At 41.9% G+C, this 16,903-nt stretch overlaps 1 protein-coding gene and 1 long non-coding RNA gene across 4 annotated transcripts in view; one reads left to right on the forward strand and one right to left on the reverse strand.

Annotated features, from left to right (window-relative positions):
• The window catches only part of LOC124877786 (protein FAM102A-like), a 36,586-nt gene that overhangs the window by 2,938 nt on the left and 16,745 nt on the right, over nt 1–16,903 (reverse strand). For 2 of the 3 annotated variants that reach the window (XM_047381297.1, XM_047381296.1), the window contains 9 exons: nt 13,080–13,200; nt 10,756–10,785; nt 9,133–9,249; nt 7,358–7,404; nt 3,761–3,915; nt 2,976–3,086; nt 2,032–2,227; nt 1,381–1,502; nt 362–431 (listed from right to left, as the gene is read on the reverse strand). In XM_047381297.1, the coding sequence (XP_047237253.1) occupies nt 362–431; nt 1,381–1,502; nt 2,032–2,227; nt 2,976–3,086; nt 3,761–3,915; nt 7,358–7,404; nt 9,133–9,249; nt 10,756–10,785; nt 13,080–13,200 (969 nt within the window). Of the gene's footprint in view, nt 1–361; nt 432–1,380; nt 1,503–2,031; nt 2,228–2,975; nt 3,087–3,760; nt 3,916–7,357; nt 7,405–9,132; nt 9,250–10,755; nt 10,786–13,079; nt 13,201–15,812; nt 15,832–16,903 lie in introns of those variants that run through there. The other variant, XM_047381298.1, reaches the window with a different exon arrangement.
• Nucleotides 9,256–12,345, forward strand: LOC124877787. The gene is made up of 3 exons (XR_007040603.1): nt 9,256–10,600; nt 12,052–12,152; nt 12,296–12,345. It is a non-coding gene; the product is annotated as an uncharacterized LOC124877787 (long non-coding RNA).

Genomic DNA, 16,903 nt, shown 5'->3' on the forward strand with positions numbered 1-16,903 from the left:
GAGAATTGGACAAATAAAGTCTTCAAGTACATTTCCAGTATGTAGGAATTGTGTTTATACCTCATGGAGAATAATTCCTGTTAGGATATACTAATTACATAATAGCTGGAATAGACTTTAAATTGTTGGAAAGTGCAAAGAAACCAGAACAAATGGAACTGGGAGGAAGTGGTTAATCTTGGAGAAGACGTTAAAGAAATATCCTTCTAAAAATAACTGCCATCAATCCAGGATGAACACGGTCATCTCAGATGTCCGATTTAGTTACGTCCTCTCCTGGATCTGCATTTGCTGTCCGACAGTTAAAAGGCGTCATGAGGAGAAGAGGAAGCAGGAGCAACACGGATGCAGACAGTCTCACCTGTTTCCCAGTCTGATGGCGCTGAGCGCGGTGGTTCCATCTCTGCTGACGAACAGTCGAAGGTTACTGTCTGAAGACCAGAAACAGACACCGAAAACATAAATGTTTGGAGTCCATTTGTATTCAGCTCCTCCTACTCTGAAACCCCTAAATACAATCTAGTGAAACCAACTCTGGTTTTGTTGGAAAAATGAGTCCCATTGTACTCTATAGTTTAACGGATTTATGCCGGAGACATCTAGTTACACTTTGTTCATAATCCTGAACACAGCATCCCCACAGTGAAACATGGTGGTGGCAGCATTATGCTTTGTGGATTCTTCACCAGGAAAAGGGAAAACTGGTTGGAGCTAAATACTGGATAATCCTGGAGGGAAAAAACCCCAAGGGGGTGGAGGTTCACCTTTTAGCAGGACAACGAGCACAAACATACAGCCAGAGACACGATGGAAAGATTTAGATCAAAGCATAGTCATGTGTTAGAATGGCCTAGTCAAAGTCCCGACCTAAATTCAACTGAAATCAGTGCCGAGACTTAACTGATTTTCTCAGGTACCTTTCTATCCAACCTGTCACGCTAACGTTTGTGGTTGTAACGTGAAAAGAAAAAAACCATCTAGGGGTTTGAATACTTTTGCAAGACAATATAAGACTCCTACCTTCTTCAAAGAGTCCAACAGATTGTTTTGACCACAGGTTCTTGTTAAAAATGGATCTAGTTTAGCTTGAGGGTGTAATTTTTACAACTAAATAACCTCTGTAGGTCACATTCATGTTCAACTCAAACCGGTTACACAGATTATCAGGTGAATAAATGACCTGGACTGGGTCGACTTAAACTGCATCAGATTTGACTTTCATCAGAGTTGTGACGTTTGGGACAAACTCCACCCTGTTGTATCTGAAACCCTCCAGCGATAAAAGTGCAGCGATTAAACACTGCTGTGACTCCCCTGAGACGTCTCAAACACCCAAACCAGAAGCTTCTTCATTAAAACCAGCGGAGAAACTCCCACTACCTTCGGTGTTGTTGATATCTGCAAAGTTTTGGCTCTGGACAATTTTCTCCACGATGTCGTCGGCGTCTATACGAGTGTCGTTGACCCAGGTGGGGTGACTCTCCACAGAGTCCTGCTTCCTCCTGAAATACAGTCGACAGAAAAAACGCACAATGACGCTGCAACATGACGGGACGGCACCGTTTTACTAGGCCTGCAGCATATTAGAGAAACATGCGATCATATTAGTGAAAGCCTCGATGACGTTACGATAAACAAATAACTGTTTATTTGTCGCTCTGGGGTTCGGGTTCATAGCAAACAGACCCCAGATGGTGAGCAGTAGTCTATTGCAGGGTACTAACATTTTTTAAAGTCCAGGCAGTTCCAGATATGTATATTGTGTACAGTGACGGTGTGATCACTATAATTTTTACATGCAGAAAAGGCAATTTAAACCAAGTGAAAGCAAATAATTTTCAACTAAACCAAGGAAAAAAATCTGTTGAGACAATTTCTGTAAGTCCAGGACAGAGTTAGGATCCCCGATAAAAAAGGTCTCCCTAAACAGTTACACTCTTATCTTATTTGCGATTTAATTTGAGGACATCAGGGGCCACAAGGTGCTCTTCCCAGGTTCAGATTAATGACAAAATTTCTCTGTATCTGTACCTGAGGGGTCGGTTTGGGGGCAGTACAGGCCGTGGGGGTCGAGGAGGTCTTTCCGGACGTCCAGCGTCTTTGTCGCCCTCTGGTGGCGTGTCAGCAGTGAAGCACAGGCCTCCGGAGGCGCTGCTTCCTGTCGAGGTATTCCTGCGGTGCGTGAGGTCGGACAGGCTGGAGGAGCAGGAGTGCTCTGTGCTGTAGCCTGCAGGACGGCAGGAACAAGAGGAAATGAGCCGATGACGGGAACACCGAGAAGGAACGGCTGAGTTCTACATGAACTATTGAGAAACAAGAGGTGTAATAGTGCAGTGAAACATATTTGGCCCTTAAAGATTTCTTCTATTTTTGCGACTTAAGGTTTAAGGTCATGTCACAGCATCTCCATGAGATTTAAGATCAGACTTTAACTAGGCCATTCTAAAAGCCTTCATCTTTCTTTTGTGATACAGAGGTGGACTTTCTGGTGTGCTTTGGATCACTGTTCTGCTGCTGGATATTCCAGGTGGACATTCTCCTGACAGCAGAGCTCATGGTCGCATCAATTATGGCAAGTCGTCCTGGTTGGCAGTTTCAATGCTCTGTGACATTTGACCTATAGAGTTTAAAAATTGTTTAGAAACCAGAAAGGTTCATTGTGCGAGTGTGAAGTTAGCTTTGAGTCAGTTATTCAATTATCCAAAACACCGATGAGAAACCAAAGATGAAGGGTAAAAAAGTGCCTTATTTTTTAGAAATTCTGGTGTTTTTCTGTAAATTTTTCCATACGCAGTTGGATCTTTCCCCAGGATTATCCAGACCTTCCATACACTTCCAGGTTTTTCAAGGCTGCACAGGAACACTGTAATCTGATTGTTTCGATGAATATCCAAACACATTTCCAAGAATTTCTTTTGTAGAGCCTCCATTTAAAAACACAGCCAACACATCAGATCTGCTGGTCCATTTTGTACCTGAGATTTTGCTCTGCTGGCTGGCGTAGCTGGAGTTCCGAGAATGACCGGACTGGAAAACCTCCACTGGACCAGACTGGTTCTGATTTGTCTCAGAGTCGTCCAGGAGCCCTGAAGACACCAGAGGCAGCAACCAGATCAGTTGGGTGTGTGTGTAGCTGGGACCACTAAACATTTCAGAGAGACCAGCGTCCAGCCGGCCTTTGTTGATGTTAACGCCGGCAGAACTCGATGAGCTGGAATTTATGGATCCAGACTAAGAACTGGCACCGTTCAGCTCTAACCGCCTCAATAAAATAATTACTCTGCACCTCCTCTCTGTTCACATTAAAACCTTCAACATAAAAAGTCTATAATACTGAGTTAAACAAAGAAACACTGAGAAAAGCGTCTGGTTTTACATTTAAAAGGTATGGTTAGTAAAATGACTGAAATAAAATAAATTTTTTAGCAAATAATTTAATATGAAAATAAATTAGCTAAGCTTAAAAAGCTGAAAACAATAAAAAGTCTCAACTGAAAGCATGCCATACTAATGTTGCTTTTTCTCAATAAAACCTTTGCATCTTATAAAATAGTTTATTTAAGAGGAAATATGTTTCATAATTTAGTTTCATTCTTTTCATATTTCCCTCTCTGGGTCCAGCTCGGCCAAAACCGAGCAAAACCGAGCATTTTACCAACTGGGAGACCTGATTCAGGGCATGACCTGAACTCAGACTAAAACCCAGCTGAAAACATTTTCTTCTTCACTGAAATGTGACGCGTTGAAAAGCGACTCGCACCCGAGCTGATGATGGAAGGCCGGGGCTTGGAGGCTCGGCCCAGAGAAACCCCTCCAGCTGGCCCGCTGCCCTCGGCCGTTCCCTCCCCCTTACAGTCCAGCTGCAGGGTGTGTTCCCGTCCTGGGATGGAGATGGACTTCGCTGTGCTCGGAGCGCTGAAGAGGGGAAAAACAAACAATGGAAAACAGTTTTATTAGTCTGGAAGAGATTAAAGGAGCAGAGAGCGCTCACGCCTGAGCAGATAAGCTTCTCTTCACTGAAGGAAATAATGAGTCATTGTTTCAACAGGTGCTTTAGATCACCACAGGCCCCAGAAACTGTTTTAACGGCAGAATCATGTTGTTACTGTATGAGTTTAACCAAAGAAAGGACAGAAGAAACATTACACATGTACTAAACCTCAACTCACTAATAACTGGATCAGATGTTACACCGTGAGGAGTAACATCTATCAGAGTCTAGTAAGCGTAAGAAGAGGAGAAGGTTCTAAAAACTAACATTAAGTAGCAGAACACGGGCCTGCTGTGGCCACATAATTAACACATTTTCACACAATATGAATCCAGTACACAAAAATCAAGGTTCGGTACGTTTCTGGTGCGCTTCAATCAATAAAAGAAATAAAAATAGAATTTTGTTTTTACTTTGGTCATCAGTAAATGAAGATTCTTTTTCAATTTCTGAAATAAATGACATTTTATTATAGTCTAAAACTTAAAGAAGTGGGAAGAACAGACTGGAGATTTGCTTGGATGAATAAGGTAGTATAAGCAGGCATAGCCACTGCTTGGATAAACAGATCAACAATATACCCACGTGAAGACTATCAATGTGAAGGTTTAGACATTTTTAAATCAGACTGTGCCCATATTTGAGAATAAAACACGTTTAAATCACTTCGGAGTCAGTTTGATATTTCAACAACCTAGTGTCCCAGCTGTACCTGAACACAGCAGGTGCATTCAGGTACAGCTGAATGTTTGGGCTTACTGGATGCTATTTGAGCTTCAGCTGATTTTCCTCCAGGACCAGTAATGTTTACATCCAGCTTGACGTTGTTTCAGGTGAGGGATTCAGTTAAGGAGAGAGAGAGCTTTATACCTTACTGATGTTGAAATTACACAGACATAAAGTTCTGGTTCGGTCCAGCTTTCTTTCGCTACTGTATCTGCATGAGAAACCTTCATGTTCCCAAACACCAGAGCTTAGTGGTAGCTGGGAGTCCTCTCCGTTTGGTTTTGGTGTCACATCTTAAAGTTGCCCTAAAGAACGTTACATTGCCACTTAGTTCTGCACGTGAACAGTCTGCACCTGTTCAGGTAGAGAACCACGCTGTATTCCCTCGGTACATGTGTGCTCGGAACCGACGGGGCTGTACCGGAACCTGTGAACTGTTACGGGCCCAGCCTTCACTGCAAACGTTTCTAAAATCCTTACATTTTCTTGACAGAACAGTAACACCAAAACCAAACCAAAGGGTCTCTTTGGTCTTTTTCACAGATCTGTACACCCATCACACTAAAATAAAAAAAATCCATGAATGAATTCATCTCTTTCTCCCTTCCTACTCGCCTTTTCTGGGTTCCATAGAGACGTTCTAGATGAATGGTGGAAACTATATAATCTGTGACCATCAGTCCAGATGTCCTTCTTTCACGCTTTAGGGTAATCACAGCCGAAGACTGCCAGGGGTGGACCCGACACTCCAAACCTTTTTATCCGCACTGCGTAGCTTTGCTTATTTTAGGTGCATAGTTTTAGATGACATGAGTGGTAATATTGCCGAGAACATGTGGACCAAACCCTGAAGATCGCAGAAATTAGAGAATTTGTTCCTCAATTTTTCTCTACTTACAGTTTGTGTGTAAATTTGAAAATTCTAATAAAATTTCCAGGATACCTTGTTCACTATCAAAAGTGGCTTTGTTTCTGCTGTAGGTCCAAATGTTGGCAGAAAAGAGAACGTGTAAATTAAAGTTCCAGGTTATTCTCCCAATATGCCAGATGGAGCAGTAAACTATACCTTTTAGCAGCTTCTACCATTAAAAACAGGCTTCCTGAAACATTACATGTCAGATAAACGAGAGTCTGAGAAGACCAGCAGCTGAAAACATAGAACTAACAAGTTCTTTAATGGTCATAGATACACCTGGAGGAGGAACAGTAAACAGATAATACAAATGATTTTAACATTTAATGTAACGACTGAACTTACTTTATTAGAAGTATTTCCTGGAAACTGACTTTAAGTCCAAGTCTTTGTAAAATAATTTAAATGTACAGTACAGACCAAAAGTTTGGACACACCTTCTCATTCAAAGGGTTTCCTTTATTTTCATGACTATGAATATTGTAGCTTCACACTGAAGGCATCAAAACTATGAATTAACACATGTGGAATTATATACTGAACAAAGAAGTGTGAAACAACTGAAAATAAGTCTTATATTCTAGGTTCTTCAAAGTAGCCACCTTTTACTTTGATTACTGCTCCACACACTCTTCACCAGCCTCAGAAATCGCAGGTTAACAGCGGCTCAGATTAGAGAACAGGTCAATGCCACACAGAGTTCTAGCAGCAGACACATCTCTAGAACAACTGTTAAGAGGAGACTGTGTGAATCAGGCCTTTATGGTAAAATAGCTGCTAGGAAACCACTGCTGAGGACAGGCAACAAGCAGAAGAGACTTGTTTGGGCTAAAGAACACAAGGAATGGACATTAGACCAGTGGAAATCTGTGCTTTGGTCTGATGAGTCCAAGTTTGAGATCTTTGGTTCCAACCACCATGTCTTTGTGCGGCGCAGAAGAGGTGAACGGATGGACTCTACATGCCTGGTTCCCACCGTGAAGCATGGAGGAGGAGGTGTGATGGTGTGGGGGTACTTTGCTGGTGACACTGTTGGGGATTTATTCAAAATTGAAGGCATACTGAACCAGCATGGCTACCACAGCATCTTGTAGCAGCATGCTATTCCATCCGGTTTGCGTTTAGTTGGACCATCATTTATTTTTCAACAGGACAATGACCACAAACACACCTCCAGGCTGTGTAAGGGCTATTTGACCAAGAAGGAGGGTGATGGGGTGCTGCGCCAGATGACCTGGCCTCCACAGTCAACGGACCTGAACCCAATCAAGATGGTTTGGGGTGAGCTGGACCGCAGAGTGAAGGCAAAAGGGCCAACAAGTGCTAAGCATCTCTGGGAACTCCTTCAAGACTGCTGGAAAACCATTTCAGGTGACTACCTCTTGAAGCTCATCAACAGAATACCAAGAGTGTGTGGAGCAGTAATCAAAGCAAAAGGTGGCTACTTTGAAGAACCTAGAATATAAGACATATTTTCAGTTGTTTCACACTTTTTGTTCAGTATATAATTCCACATGTGTTAATTCATAGTTTTGATGCCTTCAGTGTGAAGCTACAATATTCATAGTCATGAAAATAAAGAAAAATCTATGAATGAGAAGGTGTGTCCAAACTTTTGGTCTGTTCTGTAGATGAAGATGTTGCTGGAGTCACTGATCATGTGTGGTTTCTGCATCCAAACAACTCATCATGACTAAGAGAAAATCTGAATTTATGCTCCTACTTACGTTTTGAAGCAGGGATCTCCAGAAAGAAGAGTCATTCCGATGATTACCTTTAAGATTTAAAAGATAAAAAACTACTGTTACAGAAACGTTTCTGTCAACAGAACCGCTCAGATGAACAAATATCTGCCTCACATGCTGTTACATTATTCCTGACGTCATAAAAGTTTTATTATTTTTGTGTAGCTGAAACATGTTTTTCTCTTCATCAGTTCATGTAGATTTCTGTTTCTGTAGAGCAGAAAGATATTTTTTTTATCAAGAAGCAAAACAGTCTAGTCAAAGTTTAAAATGTGAAGCTGTATAAAGTTAAACCCAGTGAGCAAAACTCTGGAGAATAAACCTGAACTGATGCAGCCTGCAGGAAATTCCCATGAGGCTCACTGATGTGTGAGAGGCGGACGGACATCCGGAGATACGGAGCAACATCGCCACATGTGACGGTACTGGCTCGCTGCTGCAGAGCAGTGTGTGTTGGTGATCTGCAGATGGCGCTGTGGAGCTCCTGGACGGAGACCAAACTGCTGCAGAACAATTTCAGTTTTCTATCCTAGAAAGTGTTTATGAATTTATACTAATAAATGATTTAAAAAAAAGAAACTTTCTGCAGAGATCTTCAACATTAGTTTCAGTTTGGTGCTGAATATTAATCTGAATTTGTTATTTGGTTTTTACTCGAATCGTTTGGTGGAATCAAACATTTTTAGTGAAGCATTTTTAAAAGATGGACAAACTAAACAGCTATAATGTTTCAACGTTTTAGTTACACAAATACATAAATAATGTAACGCACAAATCGATACCAACAGCTTTATGTGAAGGCAGCTGTGGAGGAGTTATATGAATAAGTTAGGATCCTTTTGTTTTTAAAGCAGGGAGTTACAGTGAACAAAGTAAATTCATTTTCTGTGGTATTTTTGTTTATTTTTTCTGCATTCATTTTTCCATTTGAAAAATAACCAGGTAACAATCTATCAATCTATATAAGTTACAAGAAGGTAACACAATTTACTACGCTGAGTCCTAACTGGACCGTGTTTGTTCTAGGGTGCCTTGCAAAAGTATTCACACCCCTCATGCCATGATCATATACTGTCACACAATGGAGGGAATATGACACATATTTATGTGTTAGAACGGCCTAGTCAAAGTCTAGACCTAAATCCAACAGAGAATCTGTGGTAAAACGTGAAAATTGTTGTTCTGATTGTTGAGTCTAAGTTGCAAAAAAAATGTACGGTTTGCCTTCTACTTCAGTTATAACACTTTGTTGATTTATTACAGGGGTCTCCAACTCCAGACCTCCAGAGCTGCTGTCCTGCAGCTTTTAGATGCATCCTTGCACCAACAAGATGAATCAAATGAACGGCGCTTTGACAGACCTTTGCCCAACCTGATGGGACGCTGAGGAGGTTCAGCTGTGTTGGAGCAGGGATGCATCTAAAAGCTGCAGGACAGTAGCTCTCAGGGACTGGAGTTGGAGACCCCTGATCTATCAGGTAAAAGGCCAATTAAACACATTAAAGTTGACAAATGGTGGAATATACTTTTGCAGGGCACTGTATCTGATGAAGAGAAAATCACTGACATACCTTTAAAATGGGGTAAATAAACCCACCAAGGCCTGGAAAACCAGTTCGGACTGAACTCTGTCATCAGTTTTACATGACAAAGATAAAACTGGTTTAAGTCCAAACATCTCAGTTCAATATGCAACAGCTGAGACAACGAGAACCTAATGTTTTATACGGTCTCGGTTATTCCCGCCATCTCCTTGCCTTCAGGATGGAGTTGTCCTGCCGCGTGTTCTTGGTGTCGTATCCCTCCAACAGACAGCAGCGCACCGTGGAGCCAGAACCCGCAAACTCGGCCATGTTGAGGTCTGTGAAGCCCAGCTGGGGGGGAAGAGGAGTTTAAACGCAGTTAAACCCTAGACTCACTAATGGAGGGTTTTACTGCCATCTATTTCAGGCACATGGTGAGAAAACGGAGAATCCTGCGACACCCAGTGTTTAGCAACCAGAGTCATTTCACTTTAACAGCAACGTTTCAAGTCTAAGTTTATGACAGTGAGCAAAAACCACACGTCAGTCTTTATAGAGCCAGCGTCAGTTTATTTTTAACGCTCAAGGTGTGTTTTTAAGGTAGGACTTTGCCACATTTTTGTCTTAAATCTGGAGGAGAGGCCCATATTAAACAAGAACACTTTGCTTTCCTGCTCAGACCAAAGCTACACGTCATCAGTTCTGGACAGAAGTTTGAATGTCATTTATTTTGGGCTTCCTGGTGATTTATGTGAACCTTTCTGTATAAGTAAAGCACATATTGTTGCAAAACCTTTTGCTCATTGCTGACAGGAGCCTAATTTCCCTCCACAGCATTCAGTGTCTGGTTTGCAGAACATAAAGTGGCCTGGGGATTAAGCAGCGAGAATAGCAGCTGTCCTGTTTACAAAAACATCATAAAAAAGAAGAGGAGCCATTGTTGGTCACGACTTGACACGCTGCTTCATTATTAATGCTACTGAGTTCTGGATGCAATAATCGCCACAAATTGAACAGGAACCTTAACAGTTTTCCATTATCAACACAAGTCTGATGATTTCCAGAGTTCTTATTTTCCAGCACAGTTTTCATCCTGATAAGCAGGACACAGTGTCTCCTGCTCCGCCCCAACCAAACCTGCGCCTTCATCTCCAACAGTTTTCCGTTCTGTCAAACTTCTCATGATCAACAATGTGACGCCTGCTGCAAAGTTGAAAACCTCTGACCTCTGAAGTGTTTCTAAATTCCAACGCTGTCACGAATAACTCAGATAAGGCCCTCGTCACCACCCCCCACGTCTCCTCGACTTTAACCTCGACCCTTCCTACCAGGTGAAATCGGCTCGTTATCTCAGCTGTACGTGATGTTATTTCTAATCATCTGTGCTAAAGTTGAACGTTCTCCTTCTTCATTCCCCAGGTTTTCCTTTCTTTAGGGGACCTTCTGTTTTTATAGGTGCACGTTAAAAGGAAGTCAACCTCCAAGGAGGGAAATGGAGTAAATTTAACTCAAGGAAATCTAAAAGGAGAACTGGTAAAAACAGAGGAAGCGGTTCCTGTCGTGCAACATCATCCAAGAATTGGCGCGAGTTTACGTTCACGAGGGGGTCGACCTTGCTGCATTCAAAAAATGTGACTCATCTGTTAGGAGCCGTTACAGTGAGAGAGGTGCTGCGGGGATGTTTTCCAGCTTCCAGGCAAAAGTGAGTCCAAGACAGACAGGTTTTTCACTCATGTTTGCACCCAGCTGGAGGTTTTCCTTGTCAAAGCACAGCGAGAAAAGCTAATATTTACATGACACAGAGCCATCTGTTTCAATATGGTTCTAAAAGCAGGAGGCAGACTTTTTATCTCTTACCTTCGTATATGCCTTTCCTCCTTTCAGTTCCTGCAGGGAAAACAGGAAGTCAATAATGAACCCAGTGACCGAGTTTTGATTAAAGAAGTCCAATTACAGACCTCGAATCACATGCACCAAATGAAAGGCTGAGACCACACACACACACACACACACACACACACGACTTCCACCATGGAGTTTAATGGGCAGGTTGAAAGATTTAGCATCTGACTAAAATATCTCTGAAACATTGGTTCAAATAGCTCCAACCCTGCTGTCTGACAGTTAACAAAATGCTGCATCAGACCCGGGGAAAACGTCTCTTTCTCCACAGCAGGAGACAAACAACAAATCCACAGAGCTCCAACACGTTCTTCATGTCTGAACTCCTTCTCGTTCCAGAGGTAGGGAAGACAGGAACTTAATAATCAAATAAATGAGTAAACAGGTAAAAATGGATCAGTTTAAGTAGGTAAGCTAATGAAAACAAGTAAGCCAGCAAATAAACAATAAATTAACTTAGTAACAAGTAAATAAGTAAGAAAGAAGTAAAAAAAGTACAGTATCTCACAAAAGTACACTCATATTTTTGTAAATATTTTATTATATCTTATTACGGGACAACACTGAAGATATAACACTTTGATTCATTGTAAAGGAGACAGCTTGTACAACAGTGTGAATTTGCTCTCTCCTCAAAATAACTCAACACAAAGCCATTAATGTCTAAACCACTGGCAACAAAAGTGAGTACATCCCTAAGAACATATTTTCAAAACCACACAGATGCTCATTAGGATTCAGGTCTAGAGAAATGCTTGGCCAGTCCATCACCTTTACCCTCATTCTCTTTAGCAAGGCAGTAGTTGTCTTGGAGGTGTGTTTGGGGTCAGGCTGGGATACTGTCCTGAGGCCCAGTTTCTGAAGGGAAGAGATCATGCTCTGCTTCAGTGGGTCACAGGTCACAGTACATGTTGGCCACCATGGTTCCCTCAATGAACTGTAGCTCTCCACAACCAGCAGCACTCATGCAGCCCCAAATCATGACCCTCCCACCACCATGCTTGACTGTAGGCAAGAGTCAGTTATCTTTGTGCTTCTCACCTGGTTGCTCATCAAACACGCTCGACACCATCTCAACGAAATAAGTTTATCCTGGTTTCATCAGACCATAGGATGTGGTTCCAGTAGTCCATGTCCTTAGTCCGCTTGTCTTCAGCAAACGGATAGTGGGCTTTCTTGTGAATCCTTATAAGAGGCTTCCTTCTTGGATGATGCCGACCAATCTGATGCAGTGTGTGGTGTATGTTCCAGGTAGTGACAGGCTGAGAGAGCTCTTTGTCATGAGGTGCCATGTTGAACTTCCAGTAACCAGGATGAGAGAGTATGAGAGCAATGACAATCAAATCTATGGGGTAAGAACGCTGTCAAAAACAATGTGTATGTAAAGACGGAAATGTGTGCATATTAGTCAATAGTTGTGCATAAGAACAACGCTTTATTTATAATACTCTTGATTCCCCCCCCATCTCCCCTCTGTTCCTAATATTCCTTTTAGACTGAATTATCTCCCATTCCGGCGCTACGTTTACTGGCGGTGAGGACGGGAATCGACTAACTCTGTGCTCCACTAACCAGCCTGAGATAACGTGACACCAAGTCCCTGATGTAAATTCGTATTCTCATAGAAAAGAAATCGTATTCACAAACTGTTATAGCATATTGTATTCATAAAGAATAAACCACAACTGTAAACTTGAACTTTGTGTTTGTAATTTCTTGAAGCTGTAACATTTTATTTTGTATTCTTATAGAGAAAATATACAATACCTCTTTTGGATTTTACTTATGCACAACTATTGACTAATATGCACACATTTCCATCTTTACATACACATTGTTTTTGACAGCGTTCTTACCCCATACAAATCTAACACACCTGCTCCCTATCCACACCTGAGACCTTGTAACAGGTCACATGACACCAGGGAAAATGGCTGCCAACTGTTTAGACATTAATGGCTGTATGTTGAGTTATTTTGAGCTTAACGCAAATGTATACTGTTATACAAGCTGGACACTGACTACTTTATATTGTAGAAAAGTGGCTCATCTTCAGGGTTGTCCCATGAAAAGCTCAAAAATCAATGGATGCTTTTAGGCCATGAATTAGAGGAATAAAATGTCTTCTGGAAAAACGTTATTCAAATTCCAGACTTTTCAAACTGTGTAGTAACCCTGAACGTATTCCTGTAGTACACAGATAGTATTAGTTACATATAATAACACTTGATCCCTGCAGTAAAAAGGCCTCCCTGGCTGGTCAGCTACATGAGTCGTACCTTCCTGACGGATACCCTGCAGACGGAGGGATCCAGGACTCCAGTGTGGGGGTTGGCGCTCATTTTCGACACAAAGGTGAACCTCTTCCTCCAGCGGACACAGTTCTCATGAACTTCCTCTCTGCCAGAAGGAAAAAACGTTTGAGGACCCATTTTTATCACACCTCTCCCATGCCTTTCAGGCTGGCTTATAGCAGGCACTACCTCTGACATAGTTTGTCATTTTAAAATAAACTTTAGAATCACTAAACGGGCTTTAGAAAGTTGAGGTTTCCAACCTTGTGACATTTTGTCAAAAGTTGTTATGGAACCAGGATAGACTGACTTGATCGAACCTCGTGAGGAAAGCTTGTGAGCAACCTTCCAGCAGTATTTCATCATAACAGGTTGGAAGTGGTCAATCTGTGTGAAAACAAACCAGCTCACTGATCTGTTTGCTTCTGAAAACCACAACCGATCTGATCAGCAGGCACACAGGTTCCTGCAAACGGTCGCTGCAGTGTCGGATCCTTATGAGCAGTGTGGAAAATGTGACACGTTGACGGTGGAACAGCATGGAAATTTGATTTTGAAAGAAAACAAACCTTCAGCAATGAGAACCCTGTGTATTCTGCGTAAAATGTTTCTTTGCCAAAATATGTTTTGTGCCGTTAGAGCCCGGCCTGACTGATGCACAGGTCAGAGTTAGGTTCCTTAAACTGATTAAAAACTTTCCTTTAAAATGGTCAGATATTGAGGAAAAAGCAGCCAACATTCTAGGAAAAAAACCTTCAGAAAGACTGGTGACTATGATGAAGACATCTTAAAAAGACTACAAGGAACAACGGACGCATGGAAGAAAAATCTAAATAAATGACGGCTGGATCGGGAAATTCTCACTGGACTGAAGCTCTACAGCTTTCTGCTGGTGAGGGCAGAAAACATGTTACCCACCACAACTGTAACTGCACCATGTTAACTTCATTCAGCCCACTTTGAGTCAGAATCTTCAAAGTTGCTCTACTTAAAACTAAACATACACACAATCACTACATGTACTGTAGTCTTTAATATTGCTGAGTGGTGACATTTCAGCTAAATGCTACGTCTGTGCCCCAAAATTTCATTAAATATCCTCTCAATCAACAGCAATAGAAAATGTGTTTTTCCTTCTAAAATGGCCCACAGAGAGACTTTAAAACGTTCAACAGATTCTCTTCAACATCAAGCAGAGAAGTCATCAAAATGTTTCTGGCGTCACTAAAGCATCAAGGCGCCTTCCTAATTACACCACATGTAAATCAGAGGCAGGGCGCAGCATGGAGGAGCTTAAAAACTCACAACCTCTCTGGGACCAGGGTGGAAACAAAGTGAACACTAACCAACACCAACAACCAGATCATACGAGCGCTGTAACCACCTCCAGACTGTGTTCACAGGACAGCAGGATCAGAAACCTGGAGAAGACCCTTTGTTTAGAGCACAGACCTTTATCCAAGCAGTGGATAAGTCTCCACCATGAAGAGGGACGGTCCGTCAGGAAGACAAGGCATCAGTCGTTGCGGTTGTGACCTCCACGACCTACAGAGTTTTCTTTTTTATGGGTTTCAGAGTGAAAGGACGCGTGCCATTCTGGTTTTTATTTCTTAGATAAATTGGACACTATAATTTCCCTAAAATTTAAAACGTATGCACTACTTTGTGTCAATCTCAAGAAAATAATCAGTCTGTGTTCGTAATGTGACAAAATGTGAAAAGGTTAAAGGTCCTGGGTCTGCCCTGTGATCTACCAGTGGGACATCCCTAGAAAACCTCCAAAGGTCGGCATTCACAGGTCTTTGCAATCAGAATCAGAACTAGCTAAACCTGATTAAGAGCTGTGGCTCTACGCATAGCCACGCCACCATATGAGCATTATTACCATAAAGGTTGGAACAAAGCTCCTTCTTCAGTGTGACAACAAGGAAACAGCCTTGAACACTGCTGATGAAGTCTAGATCCATCTCCTGCTCCATCCTGCCATCACTCACTAACAAGATATCAAGACACGTGAACTTCTCCACTTCTTTCTGTGGCAATGTGCCAACCTGCTAACTAAAAAGATTCAGCTGAGGCTGCAAAATATATCGCTAATATATCGTCATCGTAACATCAGTGTGAGCAATAATCGCCTGGAGTGTTGGAGAATATATTCCACGTGTTATTAACTGGCATGTTTCATGCTAATGTAATACTGGGCCAGTTGGACCGAGTCTTACAGCAGCAGGAGCTCACACCGGGACCGTTTTTCTAATATCATGCAGCCCAGTTATTGTAATCAGTAATGTTATCAGTTGGCCTCTTCATAATTAAGAACTTTTATAATAATTCACTTGCTGTGTCAGATACATGAAGCATGTCAAGCAGTAATGGTCTTGATTACAGGTCCGTGCAGAAGATTTGAGCCTAAAAACCGGGTCAGTGTGAAGGAACTGGTTCTAAGGGCAAACTAGAACCTCACAAAAAAGCAATGGCACCAGATTTTGAAAAATGAAGTCAGCTGTTCCTCGAGGCAACGGAAAAAGCAGGCAGGATTGGCTGGTTGAATTTAAATAAATTGATCTGTATATCTGAGAAACTTTGAATAGGTTATTCTAATGAAACCCATTATGAACAGTCTGTGCTGGACTCAGGCTGCAGCTGCTCCAAAAACACCCTTCCCCCTTCAAGTTATTCATTATCCACAAGCTCTCCACAACATGCAGTGATTTTTACCTCCTTATTTCTCCTCGTTCCTCATCTTTTAACCAGTTAAAGTCACTCATCATAGTTGAATCATGAGCCGCCTTAGATTTAGTAGCAGACCTGTCAACAAGAAGGGGGGTTACTTATAAAAAAGATTTTTCTATTATGTTTTTTTAAGTTAAACACTCTTCATTCAGGGTCTTGAACTGAGGAAAGGTATTCCAACCTCTTGTATTCTCAACCTGGCAGTCCGTTGGAGGAAGGAAATGTAATCATGATGGGATACTGTTTTCTGGAGCTAAAATGATCTGAGCTCTCAAAGAGCAGATGATGTTTGTCATTTACATTTAAATAAGAATGTTTTGTCTCCATCTTTAAATGAAACAAACTGAAGTCAGGGTATGTACAACAGAAAATGAAAAAGCTCATATCTTTAGGTAATTGTTTAACCTGAAAACAAACATTAACAGGCCTGTTAGCAACAAAGAACATGTAATTCTCCACGTTTAGGAGGATGTTTGACAGCCCATCGTTCCCTGGGAACAAGCCAGGCTCTGAGAAGTAGCTTAAACCTAACAGCGCACACACACACATTCCCAACTCTTATCAGGACCCCCACGCTTTCGCTCCTCCAGCGTGTACGCCAGAGCGTTCCTGAACCACATTCCTGAGTCCAGATGGCTTTGTTCAGGCTCCATGGAAACCTCATGCTAAAATCCAACGACCGCTCTGAGGAAGAGGAGGAAACGTTCACCCTTTATTTTTCAGCTTCAGTCGTCTTTCAAAGCTGTTTGTCACCCTTAAATCTACTCTCTGGTCCGGAGGACTTTGTGGTGAAACATTTACCAGAAGTTCTGTCGTCAGAGGTGACGACTCGAGTCTGACCCCAGATGTTACTGGTTAAGCTAAAAGTTGCAGGGAGTCTCCCTGCTACACATAATGTGTTGTGCAACAGTCTTGAGTCATCCTCCGTTTTTTCATATTCTCCTTCCACACAAACTTTCTTGTATTTTCACACCATCGTCTTCATCAATACCCTGTCCTGCTTTCAAAAACTCATGCAAAGTCTTTCTTTGGACTTTGGCTTCTTTCTCTTGTTTTAAACACCACTGAAGGCACAG

The sequence above is a fragment of the Girardinichthys multiradiatus genome, chromosome 12 (assembly GCF_021462225.1).
Source record: "Girardinichthys multiradiatus isolate DD_20200921_A chromosome 12, DD_fGirMul_XY1, whole genome shotgun sequence".
Taxonomy (NCBI): domain Eukaryota; kingdom Metazoa; phylum Chordata; class Actinopteri; order Cyprinodontiformes; family Goodeidae; genus Girardinichthys; species Girardinichthys multiradiatus.